The sequence below is a fragment of the Lethenteron reissneri genome, chromosome 22 (assembly GCF_015708825.2).
Source record: "Lethenteron reissneri isolate LAM-NWPU_2019-01 chromosome 22, ASM1570882v1, whole genome shotgun sequence".
Lineage (NCBI taxonomy): Eukaryota > Metazoa > Chordata > Hyperoartia > Petromyzontiformes > Petromyzontidae > Lethenteron > Lethenteron reissneri.
Window position 1 is genome coordinate 1,220,895 of NC_083800.1, and position 17,713 is coordinate 1,238,607.

A 17,713-nucleotide genomic window follows, 5' to 3' on the forward strand; every position below is an offset into this window, starting at 1 on the left:
GTGGCACCCACCGCACCCTTGCTACGGCACTGCCCGGTTTCCGTCTCTCACGACCGGAGTCCTGGTTCAGCAACCACCAGAACCTCCGCGGGCGTCAGCTTGGCACTGTGACCTCCAGACTCGCAGGCCACCCGGCACGAGGCACACACACACACACGTGACGGCGTGAGGTGCGGCGGATACTCTCGGCACCATTTGTGTGTTGTGTTACCTTTTGTTTTATTGGCATCACCTCTCTTGGCACATTGAGCAGAATCTCGGCGAGCGTTTCATTCATTCATCAGCCAGGTTAGGATGAGGTCGCGGGGTCATCACGAGGCCTGAGCCCCCCCCCCCCCCCCCACGATCTCATCCATGGTTTTAATATGGCGGAGTTGAACAGGGTCAGAAAAAGTGCTAGGATAAACCGAACAATATACCCCCCCCCCAAACGACTACTCATAATGGAACGTCCCATTTATACTGTGGTGACCCAAGGTCTTCACGGGGGAAGGTGGGAGGGGGTGGGTGAAAGGGGGGCAGCAGTCGTGTAGCATCGGGGGGCTGCAGGGGGATGCTGGACGTGAGTGGAATTAATCGGCGATGCGCAAACGGGGGATGGGCTATGGATGAGTCCACGATTTTTAAGCTGAATGCCAAAATATAATCCGGTAAAATCCCAGCAGACTTTGGGGAAATTCCGGACGGCCGCGAAAGAAGGAATCTTTTATCAGACTGATCTAGAAACCACGGCGCCGGTGGCGGTAGCACCAACGAGCACGCACGTCACACGACGAGCTCCATCACGAAGCGAGAAAAATCTGAAATTGTCGTTAAAAATTGTGCAATGCGTCAAATCCGAAAGTCATCTCTCAGAGCCGAAAGTGCGAAAGATAGAAGCAGGTTGAGTAGTCACCCGTTCCGTTCCACGTTTAACATTTGTTTAAAGTTTAACTATGAGTGTGGTGGGGGCGCGGGGGGAGGGGGAACTGGAGGCACTGTCCACCTGGGGGCCCCTTGGGCCTACCGAGGTCCTAAAGACTTGGAAACTCCTCTTAGGGCCCTCTCGGAACCCCCAGAGAGGCCCATCGACCCTCCGTGGGCCCTCTAGGCTCCTACAGGGCCCACAGAGGGATCGCAGGAGCACACCCAGCCTCCCATAGAGGGGCCACGCCACCCGAGGGCTCATCCGCTGACCCCGCAAATCTACCTCGTGACCCTCCGGGGGACTGACTGGGACTGCCAGATGCCGGTCAGGGTCAGGGGCTGAGGGCGGGGTCTTCGGGGGTAGACTTTCCCGTGAGGTCACCCAGGGGGAAAGACGAGGGGTCCCAGGGCGCGGGGCCGTTAGTGAGAAGACTCGGATTGTTCTGGTTGGCCCCCCCGCCCGTGATGAGGAGGCTGTATCTCTCCTGCTGCCGCTCCCGGTAGCTGTCTTTCACGCGTCCACGTTTCAGCTGTCCGTCCCTGTGCGCCAGACACAACAACAACAACGACAACAATGACAATGCTGCCGGGGTGTCATGCTTACCGCACTGGGCCTCCTGCCACGATGGTTGTTATACTTGGGCTTTTCGCATTATCGATAGCCATGAGGTCACTTGGTCACGTTATAGTTCAGACTAGAGGTAAAATGCTAAGTCAGGCCAGAGGTCACATTATAGGTCAGATTAGAGGTGAGGTGATAGATCGGACTACGAGTCAGGTGACGGGTCAGACGACAGGTCGGGCGATACGTCAGATGAACAGGTGAGCCATGATGGTGAACCCTGGGCTCGGGCTGCCCTCACCAGATGAGGTCGACGAGGCCTCCCTGCCGCGCGATCTCCGCCTTCACGCGATTCGCAAACACGACCGCCTCCTCTCCCTCCTGCACAACCGCACAGAGAAAAACGATCCCCCGTATGGCCTTTAAAGAGTGTTGGGGCAAGCGCTGTTAGCACACCTATAAAGGCAACCACACACACACACAGCCCCACGCACACACAACCTGGTGTGCACTCTTTTTTTGTTCGCTTACGACTGTGTACGTGTCCACCACCGGCGTGTGCGTCCACCGCTGACAACGCACAGTCAGCTGGAGGCGTCCACCCCTTTCGGCCCCCCGCGGGGGCGACTCACCTGGCGCGTCATGGGCGGCAGGTACCACACGTTGCACACGATGGCCCAGCTCGTCATCATTCGCAGCAGATAGCTCACCATCCCGTACTTGCTGCTGTTCCAGAACGCGTCCCCAAACTGGGGGTCATACTGGGGGGACCGGGGTGGGGGGAGAGAGGGAGGGAGGGAGGGAGGGAGGGGGGAGTACAGAGGGGGAAACTGAGGTTAGCTTTGGTCTGGGGTCTGTGGGTAGACGTGGTGTTTAAAGGGTTCAGGGTTAAGGGCTCGGGGCTTAGAGGTTAAAGGGTTGGGTTTTATACCTGGAGGTGGAGGAGGTTCGGGGATAGTGTCCAGAGTCGAGTTCAGGGGTCAGGTTTATAGTGGAGGATTAGGGATAGAGGTTAGATGTTAGGGTATTGGGAGTTAGGAGTCAAAGTTAGGGTTGAGGATCAAAGGTTAAAGATGAGGGTTTATGGTCTAGGGGCAAGGGGTTAATGGTTAGGGCTTGGGATTAGGGGATAGAGTTTAGTAGTTTGGGCCTAGGCGTTCGGTTCAGAATAGGGCGTCTGCTCAAGGTTAATGGTTCAGGGTTTGAGATGAGGGTTTTGGGTTATGTTATATGGGATAGAGGATAATGGTAAGAAGTTAGTGTTTAGGGACTAGGGGATAGCGGTTTGATGTTCGGGTCTAGGAGTTAGGGCAAAGTGTCTATGGGTCTATAAATTGGAGGCTATGGGTTAGGGTCTATGGACTCGTGCGAGGGTTAGGGTCGGTGGACTCGTGCGAGGGTGAGGGTTAGGGTCTGTGGCCGAGTGCGAGGGTGAGGGTTAGGGTCTGTGGCCGAGTGCGAGGGTGAGGGTTAGGGTCTGTGGCCGAGTGCGAGGGTGAGGGTTAGGGTCTGTGGCCGAGTGCGAGGGTGAGGGTTAGGGTCTGTGGCCGAGTGCGAGGGTGAGGGTTAGGGTCTGTGGCCGAGTGCGAGGGTGAGGGTTAGGGTCTGTGGCCGAGTGCGAGGGTGAGGGTTAGGGTCTGTGGCCGAGTGCGAGGGTGAGGGTTAGGGTCTGTGGCCGAGTGCGAGGGTGAGGGTTAGGGTCTGTGGCCGAGTGCGAGGGTGAGGGTTAGGGTCTGTGGCCGAGTGCGAGGGGCTGCGGTTACCAGTAGTCTGAGCGCTACGTAAAGCGGTTAGGGGTAGGGTTGGGTTCCGGGGGATGCTCCTGACTGAAGTGAGGAGACATGTGAGCCCCACCTTGATCGCGACGGGGTATATGATCCCCCCGATCTCAAAGCTGCCCTTCTTGAACATCATCACTGACGTGTTGTTAATGCAGGTTCCTGCAGCAGCATACAGAGTACACACAGTATACACACACGGCACACACAGTACACACACGGTACACACACAGTACACACACCGTATATGTAAAGAGGTGATGGTTGTGTAAGGGATGGGCTTAGGGGGAAGTGCGGGGTGGTGAAGGGGGGGGTCAGGTGAGGGGTTTGTGAGGGACGGGGTGAGGGGGGGTGAGAGGGGTGGGGTGGGGTGAGAGGGGGTGGGGGTGAGGGGTGGGGGTGAGGGGGGGTGGGGGTCAGGGGTGGGGGTGCACCTCACCCTCAGGGAAGATGAGAATCGGAAGTTTCACTTTGGCTGCCACGTGTTCCATGAGCCTGGGGGTGGGAGGGTGGACAGAGTCGGGTGGGCAGTGAAGCGGGGGGGGGGGTCAGTGAGGGAGGGGGGGCGGTGAGGGTAGGATGGGGGGCAGTGAGGGTGGGGGTGTCAGTAAGGCGAGGGGGGTGCAGTAAAGGAGGCAATGTGGTGGGGCAGCCGTGAGTGCGCATTACCATAGTGACGAGGTGCGTGTTGCCATGGCGATGGGGTCTGCGCTCACCTCTGGGTGACGATGTGGCGGTCCTTCATCTCGGATCCTCTCGAACCAGACGTGGAAGCAGGCGCGCTGCATGGCTCTCTGCATCACCCCCAGCAGGCCCCCGTGCACCTGGCCAACCTGCACGGGGCGGGGGGAGCAGGTCCATGAGTAGAGGTGGGATCAGGGAGGGAGCAGAGAGGGAGCAGGGAGGGATCAGGGTGGATCACGGTGGGATCATGGAGGGAGCTGGGAGGGATCAGTAGAGAGGGAGCTGGGTTGGATCAGGGTGGGATCAGCGAGGGAGCTGGCAGGGAGCAGGGAGGAAGCAGGGAGGGATCAGGGTGGTAGTCACCATGGCGTAGCACCCGTCAGCAGCGAGCACCACGACGTCGATTGGGGAAGTATGATTCGCCACGCAGATGCCCCCCTTCCGGGGTCGATTCTCCCTGAGGGGCGGGGGAGGAGGGGGGTGCGGGTACAGGTGAGCAGACAAGTGCGCAGGTGAGTGTGATCTTGAGCATTCAAGTGACTGTAAAGGTGAAGTGAGTTGGTGAGTGTTGGTGAGTGCTGGTGAGTGCTGGTGAGTTGTGGGGAGCGGTAGTGTAGCGGTAAGCGCGCTGCGCTAAGAATCCGACATCCCGAGTTCGATTCCCGCTCACGGCAAACACACCTGGTGACGGTTATGTGAAACGGTCCTGGACGTCCCCTAGGTCGACTCAGCCTCAAACGAGTGCCTGGTGCGGTGTGTAGACATCGCCACTGGAGGGAAAAAGGCGGCCGGTGGTGGTGCTGGTCACCCACCCCCTCGTGTGCCGTGCCGGCCTTCATAGGTGCTCGCTAACGACACTTGCCCCAACAATCTGTTCAGGCTATACGGGGGATCGTTGTCTTTGTAGTGGTGAGTGCTGGTGATGGGTGAGGAGTGGCCCTCACGTGTTGTGGTAGTGCACCACGCCGCTCAGGCCACGCAGGCAGATGCGGTAGGCAGTGAGGTGGATACTCTCACTCAGCCACTCCTTCACCCTGCACGCACACAGACACAGACAAAGATCCCCCGGGTAGCCTTGACAGATTGTGGGATCACCTATAAAGGCCGGCACGGCACACGAGGGGGTGGTGTGATGGTTGTGATGATAGTGATAGTGGTGATGATGATGGTGGTGATGGTGCTTATGATGGTGATGGTACTGAAGATGGTGGTGATGGTTTTCATGGTGATGGTGGTGATGGTACTGAAAATGGTGGTGGGGGTGATGATGGAGATAGTGGGGGTGATGGTAGGGGTGATGGATGGTGGGGGTGATGGTCGTGGTGATAGTGGGGGTGATGGTGGGGGTGATGGTAGTGGTGATGGTGGGGGTGATGGTGGTGGTGATGGTGGTGATGGTGGTGGTGATGGTGGTGGTGATGGTGGAGGTGATGGTGGGGGTGATGGTAGGGGTGATGATGGTGGTGATGGTGGTGGTGGTGATGGTAGGGGTGATGATGGTGGTGATGGTGGTGGTGATGGTGGTGGTGATGATGGTGGTGGTGATGGTGGTGGTGATGGTGGGGGTGATGATGGTGGTGATGGTGGTGGTGGTGATGGTGGTGGTGGTGGTGGTGGTGATGGTGGTGGTGATGGTGATGGTGGTAGTGATGGTGGGGGTAATGGTGGTGGTGATAGTGGTGGTGATGGTGGGGGTGATGGTGGGGGTGATGGTAGGGATGATGATGGTGGTGATGGTGGTGGTGATGGTGGTGGTGATGGTGGGGGTGATGGAAGGGGTGATGATGGTGGTGGTGATGGTGGTGGTGATGGTAGGGATGATGATGGTGGTGATGGTGGTGGTGATGGTGGGGGTGATGGAAGGGGTGATGATGGTGGTGGTGATGGTGGTGGTGATGGTGGGGGTGATGGAAGGGGTGATGATGGTGGTGGTGATGGTGGTGGTGATGGTGGGGGTGATGGTGGTGGTGATGGTGGTGGTGATGGTGGGGGTGATGGAAGGGGTGATGATGGTGGTGGTGATGGTGATGGTGGTGGTGATGGTGAGGGTGATGGTGGGGGTGATGGTGGTGGTGATGATGGTGGTGGTGGTGGTGGTGGTGATGGTGGTGGTGATGGTGGTGGTGGTGGTGATGGTGGTGGTGATGGTGGGGGTGATGGTGGTGGTGATGGTGGTGGTGGTGATGGTGGTGGTAGTGGTGATGGTGGTGGTGGTGGTGATGGTGGTGGTGATGGTGATGGTGGTGGTGATGGTGGTGGTGATGGTGGGGGTGATGGTGGGGGTGATGGTAGGGGTGATGATGGTGGTGGTGATGGTGGTGGTGATGGTAGGGGTGATGGTGGTGGAGGTGATGGCGGTGGTGATGGTGGTGGTGATGGTGGTGGTGATGGTAGGGGTGATGGTGGTGGTGATGGTGGTGGTGATGGTGGTGGTGATGTTGGTGGTGATGGTGGTGGTGATGGTGGGGGTGATGGTGGTGGTGATGGTGGTGGTGATGGTGGTGATGTTGGTGGTGGTGATGGTGGTGATGGTAGGGGTGATGGTGGTGGTGATGGTGGTGATGGTGGTGGTGGTGATGTTGGTGGTGATGGTGGTGGGGTGTACCTGTTCTGAGGAAGGAAACCAACAGCTGAGGCTCCCACGACAAGCCACCCGATACCCAGTGAAGCCAGGCTCACCCTGCAACACACACCATCAATACCATCAACATCTTCCCCAGCAACATCGACATCATCATGATCATTCACATGGACGTCACTGCCCTCAGCGCCCTCGCGCCCCCGAATGTGACCGTTCCGAGTTTGCGCGCCGTCCCTCCGCTGCAGGTGACGCTGCTGCGGTCTGTGTGTGTGTACGTGTGCCTGTGTGTGCCTGTGTACGTGTGCCTGTGTGTGTGCGTGTGTGGGAGCGGTAGTGTAGCGGTATCGAACCCGGCGACCCGAGTTCGATTCCTGCTCACGGCCAAAACCAGTGACGATGAGCTGATCCGGTCATGGGCCTCCCCTCGGTCGAATCAGTATCAAATGAGGACCTGGTGCGATGTGTAAAGACAAAGGCGGCCGGGCGTGGTGTTGACCACGCTCCCTCAGCACCTGCCCCAAACAGTCTATAAAGGCTACACGGGAGATCTTTGTCTTTGTACTGTTTGTTGCTGTAACGCCTGTGAAAAAGAGCTTTGTAGCTCATCGGATTCCTCCAGGATGAATGCTGTGTATTCTGACGACAAGCCCCGCAGCAATACAACAGCATGACAGCACCCAGCGTCACGTGGTCACCAACACGGCCTGGACGCGTGGTGCGGTACATCGCCTCTCTTCTGCAGCGTAGCCTCTGTGACCTGGGGGGAGTGGGGGGGGGGGGCTGATGATGGTGTGGTGGGGGGCCATACCAAACATGTTGACAACCATGAGGTTGGAGAGATGGGTGGGTGGGGGGGGGGAGATTGAGAGCAGAGAGGGGAGAAGACGGGTTAGAGAGACGGGAGATTGGGGGCAAAAGGAGAGAGTTGAGGGGGCTGGGAGAGGGAGGGGGAGTAACTCTGTCCTCGTGGTGATGTCGCAATCCCTGGCAGCATTGAGGGGAAAAATCTGGTGACGGATTTAGATGGAGGGGTGGAAAGGGGGGGGGGGGGTGGAAACAGAGGGGGGCTCTCGTACCACGCGCATGAGTGGAGTGGACGTGTGGTGTGTGTGGTGTGTGTGTGGTGTTTGTGTGCGCTGAATATAAACACCACACACACACACCAACAACAACAGCAACCGCCATTCGCCACTTAAGTGGGGGTTGACGTCACCACGGCCCTTGTGCCAGGTTGGGTGCACACACCGCACGAACACACAACGCCATTAACAGAACGTCGGCTTCGAGGGCACCTATTGAGGCTGGCACAGCGCACGAGGGAGTGGCGGTTGGCGTACCGCCTTTGTTTCCCCCAAGCTGATGTTTACGCGTGTGATACTGAGTGGGAAGGGCCCAGGACCGGTTCATCAGATATTCGTCACTCGAGTCGCCAGGTCCGTAGGACAGCGCGCTAACCGCTGCTCCACCGCTCCCCCCCCCCCAAAACATGCAGACACACGCGCACGCACACACATGCGTCACACCTGGCATTACTTGTGTCACGGGGACCCACGTTCTTTCTCCACGTGGTTCGGGATGGGGGCCATGGGGGATCATGGTGGTTTGTGGGAGGCGCGGGGGGTGGCTATACCTGTCCCTGCAGCCCCCCCCTCCTCTCTACTCCCTCCATCTCAGATCCCCCCCCCACTCATTCATGTATCCTTTCTACTTATCTCTATCCACACCTGCCCCCCCCCCTGCTCCTCTCCCCACCCCCCTCTGCGTTCACCTATGGGATGACCTATTCCTCCAGCACCGCGTGTCGCCACCCTGCTCCCCCTCCAATCCCTATTGCCCTATCGCCTTTCCAGTCCCCTCCCACAATTGCTACCTCTGCACCCCACGTACCCTGACCCCTACCCTCCTCACGCCCCCTCCCCACACCGCGGCCTCAATTCACGCGCATGGGGATCAAGTAACGCGCCAGCACTCCGTGTCCCAATCCCTCCACCTCCTCTCCCTGCTACCCCAATCCCTGCTCCCCCATCCCTCCACCCCCTCTCCCTCCTACTCCAATCCCTCCTACCCCAATCGCTACTCCCCAATCCCTCCACCCCCCTCTCCCCGCTACCCGCCACTCACCACATGTGTAACGAGGATGCACTCCGAGCCTCCATTATCGTCCCCCCCGCCCCTTCCTCGTCTCCCATGAAAGATCCCGTGACGGTGTTGGCCAGCGGAGACCCATTGTCCGCCAGCGTCACGTCCGGATTTTGCCAAATGTGAAAAATGACTCCGCTGGATTACACAGAGCGAGCATCGCCCCCCGCCCCTCCCCCCACTACTGTGGAAACCTGGCAGGACCCTCCTGACGATAGAGTCGTGAGACTCAGCGAGGCTTTCCTGTATGTACGTTGATACTTCATTCGCACCGTACATAGCCAACTGTGATAATTGTCGGGTAATCAATCATCATAATAATAATATAATCTACACCCACCCCCTCCTCCCCCACCCTCCCCCCCACATTGCACCCCCTTCTCCTGTAGTAGCGCACCGGCACGCCGAGCCCCCCCCCCTGCTCCCCCCCCCCCACACTCACCTGACAGGCAGGAGGATGAAGTAGCGCACCAGCACGCCGAGCCCCCACACGGCCGTGAGCTTGGCGCTCACGTGGGAGAAGTCGCAGTTGGTGCGCGTCAGCAGGTTCCACGACTCCAGCTCCTCGGCCGAGAAGCGCTGCGTCACGTCGTCCTCCACGATGGCCTCCAGGCCGCGGCGAGCGAACCACATCGCGTCGGACATCGTGAACTCGCCCGCCGCCGTGGCGGGGGCGTTCATGGTCGGCGGGGGGGAGTGGGTCGCGGCCCCCCCCTCCTCGTCCCCCGCGGGAGCCCCCCCCCGGCACACCGGCTCCTCGTCGTAGTCGTCCCGCAAGCGGCTCACCTCCTCCTCGAGGTTGGAGGACGACTCCCGCTTGATGAGCCCTGCGCGACCGAGAGGGATTGCAGCTGTGGGATTCAGCCTCTGCTTGAACCGATGGAACAACTTTCAAAGTGTTATTTTATTGTAATAGGTAAGGCCCCACTGAGCTGTATTACTCGTTTTTTTTTTATCAAAAGCGACCTGGCTATCACAAACGGTCGCTCAACGAAGTGACTGCTTTCATCATTCCGTGGGAATTCATCGCGGCAGTCAATTACTCTCAACACGCGATTCTATAAACTCACAGAGACCCATACTCACAGAGACCCACACAAACTCACAGAGATTCATACTCACAAAGAACCACACAAACCCACAGAGATCCATACTAAAGCTCAACTATATATTTTTATTTTACCAGGTAAGGCCAGACAAAGCTTTTGGCTGATATCACGTGGACATTTACTGCGGCCAAATACTCTGAATGCTGGTGAACTGCCAGATGTTCAGGGGCAAGGACCCTTTCTCATTAATATTCGTGGCCCGGGCTTGACGTAAATGTATAAATATAATGAACGATGCGGCATGATCATCAACGTCGCTGTGCAGAATATAAATAACGAAGTCAACGATCAGAGAGACAATTTGCCTCCTTCACAAAAATTCCCCCCCTCCAATGCCCGGAGGGGCGGTGGGGGCCACTGGGGGAGTTGGGGGTAGAAGCGAAGAGGGGGCGTGGGGGGGTGAGAGAAGGGGGGTTGGGGGTAAGGTGGGGAGCAGTCACGTGACGCACCGCTGGGACTCGTCTTGTAGAACGACTGGAGTCGCTCGCGGCGGCCCCGCTCCATGCGACACGTGGCCCACTGCACGACACACGCAGCACGCGTCACACAGTGCTGACAGAGAGCATACCACAAATACAGCTCCAAGGAATACACCTGAGGTTACACCTGCAAGAGAGTACACCTACAAGGGATTACATCTAAAATACCTCTAAAATATTACACCTGAGATGACACCTGCATGGGATGACACAAGAGATTACACCTGCTATTATATTAGCAAGATATTGCACCTGAGATGACACCTGCATGGGATGACACCTGAGATTACACATGCAAGAGAATATACCTGGAATTGATTCGACCTTCAAGCGATTACATCTGAGATAACACCTGTAAGAGATTACATCTGAGATTACACCTGCATGGCAAGTGTGTCATTGTACGTGTGTGGTGTGTGTGGTGTGTGTGTGTGGATGTGGTGTGTAGTTTGTGTAGAGTGCATAAAGTTTCCGTGTTGGTGTGGCGCGTCTTTGTGTCTTTGTGTGTCTTACGTGTATGTGTATGTACAGCATTGTGTTTATTCGCGATGCAGTGTGTGCGTGTGATATAATCATGTTGTGAGTACGTAGTGTGTGTATGGGAAAATTTGTTTAAAAAACAGATTAGCAAGCTGCAGGGTGTACAAAGTTCCTTGGAGCGTGTCGTGACGGGCACCCGCAAGGTCCCACCATGCCTCGCGAACACATCGCCCAGCCGCACTCATCACCCACCCACACGAAGCTTCGCTCGCCACACACGAACCACCGACACCTTTGTCGATCTCGTCCAGCAGCACGTGACGCTCCCCACCGCTCATCCTCGCAGCGGCGCTTGCAGAATGCGCCTTTGCGGCCGTCTGGAACGCTCTGCCTTCCGATACGAGGAAGCTGTGTGCACTTTTACATCTAAATTGAAAACTCATTTCTCTCGAACTGCTTCTTGCGTTTCGTTTGTTGCCCTTTCCCCGTTACCTCCGATTAGCGCGGTTGGCTTCGTACGGCGCGAAAGAAGTGCAAAACACGCACGCGTGCGGTGTCACTATCTTGTAAATGTATGTGCGGAGTGAGTGTTTACGTGATGTCCGTCTGTGTGTGTGTAGTAATAGTGTGTATATAGGTGGAGCGGTAGTGTCGGGAGTGGGGGGCAAGGTGGGGGGGGGGCAGTGGGGGGCAGACATCACCTGAAAAAGTCGCAGCAGGTTTTTCATGTACACCTTCCTGAGGCCCAGAGAAAATCCCAGCGTCGAGGGAACAACCACCAGTCCCAGCAGCCACGCCATGCCGGCAGAGAGGACCCCCCCACCCAGGGACAGGGCCCCCCCAACCAAGGCCAATAGACCTCCGGGCATCGCGAACCCCTGGGAGAGAAAGCGGAGGGCGAGGGAGACGCGGGGAGAGGGATGCCGAGGGCGAGGGAGAGACTGACAGGGAGAGACAGAGAGCGAGAGAGATGCAGATAAATATGGGGGGGGGGGGGGTAGAGACAAGCAGAGGGAAGATAGAAGAGAGGGTGTGCAAGAGAGACAGAGAGAGAGAGAGACAGGGAGAGAGACAGAGAGAGACAGGGAGAGAGACAGAGAGACAGGGAGAGAGACAGAGAGAGACAGGGAGAGAGAGAGAAGGGGAGGGACAGAAAGACACGCACACACACACACAGCCCTCACACACACAGCCCACACACACAGCACACACACACAGCACTCACACACACAGTACACAGTCCACACACACACAGAGAGAGAGTTCGAGAGGAGGGCGGGGCGAGCGGGGAGAGAAGCGGAGAGGACAAAAGTCACCACCAGACCCCGGGCAGTGCTCCAACAGAGCTCCCCTCCTGTAACACTCACACAGTACACACACACAGTACACACAGTACACACACAGTACACACAGCACACACACAGTACACACACAGTACACACAGTACACACACAGTACAGACACACAGTACACACACGCACGTACACTACACACACAGTACACACACACACACACGTACACACACACACAGTACACACACGTGCACACAGTACACACACACACGTACACACACACACAGTACACACACACAGTACACACACGTACACACACACACAGTACACACAGTACACACACACACGTACACACACACTCACACACACAGTACACACACAGTACACACACACACGCACTCACGCGCGTGTGCACACGGCTCCAGTTGGCCACTCGCCGCGTTCCGCGCCGGGCCGCTCCGTCGGGCGTCTGTCGCGGCTCGCGGCGCTCGGTGACGAGGGGTGGGGGGTGACGAGGGGTGGGGGGGTGACGAGGGGGGGGGTGACGAGGGGTGGGGGGGTGACGAGGGGGGGGTGACGAGAAGTGGGGGGGTGACGAGGGGGGGGTGACGAGGGGGGGGGGGTGACGATGGGTGGGTGGTGACGAGGGGTGGGGGGTGACGAGGGGTGGGGGGTGGGGGGTGAGGGAGTGGGTTAGGGGTGAGCGCGGGGTGACGGGTTCCCGGGCTAGTGAGTGGGTGGTGGGTGAGGGCACGTGGATGGGGGTGGAAATCGGGGTGCTTGCTGGGTGTGTAGTGTGTGTGCGCCAGTGTGTGTGTGTCAGTGTGTGTGTCAGTGTGTGTGTGTCAGTGTGTGTGTCAGTGTGTGTGTGTCAGTGTGTGTGTGTGTCAGTGTGTGTGTGTCAGTGTGGCGTGGTGCTGGCCACCCACCCCCTCGTGTACCGTTCCGGCCTTCATAGGTGCTCGCTAACAACACTTGCCCCTACAGTCTGTTCAGGCTATACGGGGGATCTTTGTATCTTTGTGTGTCAGTGTGTGAGTGTGTGTGTGTCAGTGTGTGTGTGTCAGTGTGTGTGTGTCAGTGTGTGTGTGTCAGTGTGTGTGTGTCAGTGTGTCAGTGTGTGTGAGTGTGTGTGTTAGTGTGTGTATGCCGGGCCGGGCTTCATAGGTGCGAGCTAATAACCCTTGCCCCAAGAGTCTGTTAAAGGCTATACGGGGGATCTTTGTCTTTGTGTATCACAGTGGGAGCGGTAGTGGAGTGGTTAACGCGCTTCGCTCCTGACCTGGTGACCCAAGTTCGATTCCCGCTCACGGCCAACATCGGTGACGATTATCTCAACCGGTTCTGTGTCTCCCCTAGGTCGACTCAGCCTCAACTGAGTACCTGGTGCGGTGCGTAAAAAAAAACGCCAATGGGGAGACAAAGGCGGCCGGGCGTGGTGTTGGCCACCCACCCCCTCGTGTGCCGTGCCGGCCTTCATAGGTGCTCGCTTACAGTACTTGTCCCTACAGTCTGTTAAGGCTACACGGGGGATCTTTGTCTTTGTTGTTGTTCGCAGCGTGGAGCGCACAGGTGGTGACTGTCAGTCATCTCAGTCGGTCAACCCGGAACAAGGGACAATACGTCTGGTGCTGCTGCTGCGTTGGCAGTGGTGTGCAAGCACAGATAACGACTCAACACGTTCGCCAATAACAACGCTGTGACCTTTAACGTAAACATCAATGTAATCGGCGACGTTTCATGACCATGGCCCTTTTCAACATAGCGAGTCAATGCCCACTGGTCCTGCCCCGTGACCTGCTCCCGTCAGCGAGCTGTCGGTACTTCACGTGACACCTCAAAGTAGCACCTAGCCTGGAGTGGTCAATGCGTGTGCCAGGCGGCGGGGTTGGTAGTGCGTGCGTTGACGGGGTGTGTAGGGAGCGGTGGTGGAGCGGTTAGCACGCTACGCTACGATCCGGCGTTGCGAGTTCGATTCCCGCTCAAGGCCAACACCAGTTTCGAGTATCTGAACCTACTCTGGGCCTCCCCTAGGTCGACTCAAATCTGTACCTGGCACGATGCGTAAATATCGCCACTGGGGAGACATAGGCGGTCGGGCGTGGTGCTGGCCACCCACCCCCTCGTGTACCGTGCCGAGGTGGTACTCGCTCACTGCACTTGCCCCAACAGTCTGTTAAGGCTACACGGGGGATCTTTGTCTTTGAAGGGGTGTGTGTAGGGTGCAGGGTGCAGTGTGCACGCCATGGGAGCTGATGTGGCACGGGTCCCCTCCCCCTCCTACCCTGGCCCCCCGCCCCTATCGCCCTATCCCATTTATAGCGACCCTGGGTAGGCGGATAGGACAGACACGTGTCACGTTTCACGACTCGGTTCATTGCGTCTGCATGGGTCTCGTTAGGTCTGAATGGGTCTACAAAGGCTTGACATGGACTGGGTGGGCCTCAGCATGTCCGATTAAACATGTGTGGGTCTGATTTTCGTCTGGCGAGGTCTGAGTGTGTCTGGATAAGTCTGATTGGGTCTGGATGGATTTCCATGGGTCTACATGGGTCTGTGTGGGTTTATATGGGTCTGGGTGGGTTCATGAGGGTCTGGGTGGGTTCATATGGGTCTGGGTGGGTTTATATGGGTCTGGGTGGGTTTATATGGGTCTAGGTGGGTTCATATGGGTCTGGGTGGGTTTATATGGGTCTGGGTGGGTTTATATGGGTCTGGGTGGGTTCATATGTGTCTAGGTGGGTTCATATGGGTCTGGGTGGGTTTATATGGGTCTGGGTGGGTTTATATGGGTCTGGGTGGGTTCATATGGGTCTGGGTGGGTTCATATGGGTCTGCGTGGGTTCATATGGGTCTGGGTGGGTTCATATGGGTCTGGGTGGGTTTATATGGGTCTGGGTGGGTTTATATGGATCTGGGTGGGTTCATATGGGTCTGCGTGGGATCATATGGGTCTGGGTGGGTTCATATGGGTCTGGGTGGGTTCATATGGGTCTGCGTGGGTTCATATGGGTCTGGGTGGGTTCATATGGGTCTGGGTGGGTTTATATGGGTCTGGGTGGGTTTATATGGGTCTGGGTGGGTTCATATGGGTCTGCGTGGGTTCATATGGGTCTGGGTGGGTTCATATGGGTCTGGGTGGGTTCATATGGGTCTGCGTGGGTTCATATGGGTCTGGGTGGGTTCATATGGGTCTGGGTGGGTTTATATGGGTCTGGGTGGGTTTATATGGGTCTGGGTGGGTTTATATGGGTATGGGTGGGTTTATATGGGTCTGGGTGGGTTCAGATGGGTCTGGGTGGGTTTATATGGGTCTGCGTGGGTTCATATGGGTCTGGGTGGGTTCATATGGGTCTGGGTGGGTTTATATGGGTCTGGGTGGGTTTATATGGGTCTGGGTGGGTTTATATGGGTCTGGGTGGATTCATATGGATCTGGGTGGGTTTATATGGGTATGGGTGGGTTTATATGGGTCTGGGTGGGTTCAGATGGGTCTGGGTGGGTTTATATAGGTCTGGGTGGGTTTTTTGGGTCTGGGTGGGTTTATATCGGTCTGGGTGGGTTTTTTTGGTCTGGGTGGGTTTATATCGGTTTGGGTGGGTTTATATGGGTCTGGGTGGGTTTATATCGGTCCTGGGTGGGTTTATATGGGTCTGGGTGGGTTTATATCGGTCTGGGTGGGTTTTTTGGGTCTGGGTCGGTCTGATAAGGCGGCCGGATCTGGGTGGGTCTGGGTGGGTCTCCACTCGTCCGTGCCCTTCTCACTCGGGGCAGTTCGCGACGTCTGCAGCTGCAGTAAAGGTTACGCAATCGCCTCCCCGCCCCTCTCCTGCTACCACGGGGACAACGGGTCAAAGGTCGGGGTTTGTGATGTGGAGGGGGGCGCCCCACCTCCTGGGTCCACGTCACTGCGTGGGGAATCCCTCCCTTACTGTTGTGTTGGGTTGTTGTTGTTGTGTTGTTTCCCGTGCTCTTTGTTGCGTTGTTTTGTTGATGTGTTGTTTGCTGGGCTGTTGTGTTATCGTTTTTGCTGTGATGTTTTTTATGTTATTGTATTGGTGTTTGTTTTGTTGTTACATTGTTGTTGTGTTTGTTTTGTCGGTGCATTTGTGTTGTTGTTGTTTGTTGTACGGCCCACTGAAGTGGATCACACAGAGCTACCTCTGGGAGTGACTTCTGGTCCACCCACAGGAGGAGGCAGCACTGCCCCACCCGCTCTGCCGGAGTGACGTGCGTCACGTGACGGTCACCCCCCCTCCCCCCCCCCCGTTTTAATTATCAGCTGAAAGTTCAAGCAAATCAAGTAGAGGACGATATTGTACGTGATGGGCATTATGAGTCTGTGGATCTCTGTGTGAGTCTGTGGGTCTGTGTGCGAGTCTGTGGGTCTCTGTGTGAGTCTATGGGTCTGTGTGTGAGTCTGTGGGTCTCTGTGTGAGTCTGTGGGTCTTTGTGTGAGTTTATGGGTCTGTGTGTGAGTCTGTGGGTCTGTGTGTGAGTCTGTGTCTGTGTGTGAGTCTGTGGGTTTGTGTGTGAGTATGTGGGTCTCTGTGTGAGTCTGTTGGTCTGTGTGTGAGTCTGTGGGTCTGTGTGTGAGTATGTGGGTCTCTGTGTGAGTCTGTGGGTCTCTGTGTGAGTCTGTGGGTCTCTGGGTGAGTCTGCGTGTCTGTGTGTGAGACTGTCGGTTTGTGTGTGTATCTCTGTGTGAGTCTGTGGGTCTCTGGGTGAGTCTATGTGTCTTTGTGTGAGTCTGTGGGTCCGTGTGTGTCTGTGGGTTCGTGTATGAGTCTGTGGGTCCGTATTTGAGTCGGTGGGTCTCTGTGTGAGTCGGTGGGTCTCTATGTGAGTCGATGGGTCTGTCTGCGAGTCATTGGTGACCGTCCTGAGCCCATCGAGTCGCTCGCGACTCGTGAGAGAACGCTGGTGTCATCACAGGCAGTGGCTGAAAGTCGGCATTGGAGCCCACGCTCTTCAAGAGGTTGCCAGCTCAGCGTCTCCGACCTCTGAGCCAACCCGCCACATCGACGTTAAATATCTCAGCGGCAAACAGATTAAAGTGCAATACATTAACAGAACGCGGAGCAGCGCACATCGTAAACAGCGAATGCAAAGCGACGTCGCGCACTCCATGTCTATGAACCCGGCGACCCGAATTTGAGTCCCGGCCAGGGCCAACGTGACTGACGAGGAGATATCCTTCAGCCGCGCCTCGCCCCACACCTCCCCCGAGCCCAGCAACAACCTGCGCCAGCCAACTAGTGTGGTGAAGTATGGCGAGACAGCTCCCGTGATCCGCGAGCGGGTCTCAATGTGTCTGCATGGGTCTCGACGTGTCTCTATGGATGTCTATGTATCTCTACGGGTCTCTATGTATCTCTATGGATCTATTTTGGTCTCTCATGGGTTTTACAATTGGGCCCATAGTTTGGGCTGCATGGTCACAACCCCACGACCGTGGCCTGTGTCTTTAACGCTGACGGCAATGAAGGAGACGCGCGCCTCGGCCTGCTGTTGATGTTCTGATGATGCGGTTGATGGTTCCCACCACCACCACCACCGGTGTCTTTGAGGAGGAGGAACGTCAAAGCCTGCAGGAGGTGCGCGATGTTTGGGTATCGAATGACGAGTTCTGAACGTCCGCGTTGAATATAATGAAACGGTTATTTAATGAATAATATATAATGGATGTGTCCGGGAGAGCCA

General features: G+C 56.8%; 1 protein-coding gene across 1 annotated transcript; it reads right to left on the reverse strand.

The window, feature by feature from the left end:
- Positions 1 to 208: 208 nt before the first annotated feature.
- Positions 209 to 12,536, reverse strand: LOC133345466 (glycerol-3-phosphate acyltransferase 3-like). Its single transcript, XM_061556216.1, is given in 14 exon segments — positions 209 to 1,446; positions 1,770 to 1,849; positions 2,101 to 2,229; positions 3,323 to 3,408; positions 3,686 to 3,741; positions 3,963 to 3,997; positions 3,999 to 4,079; positions 4,294 to 4,387; positions 4,875 to 4,964; positions 6,536 to 6,610; positions 9,093 to 9,477; positions 10,209 to 10,278; positions 11,420 to 11,596; positions 12,414 to 12,536. Coding segments are annotated over 13 exon segments (1,557 nt in total). The 5' UTR covers positions 11,588 to 11,596; positions 12,414 to 12,536; the 3' UTR covers positions 209 to 1,238.
- Positions 12,537 to 17,713: the final 5,177 nt, after the last annotated feature.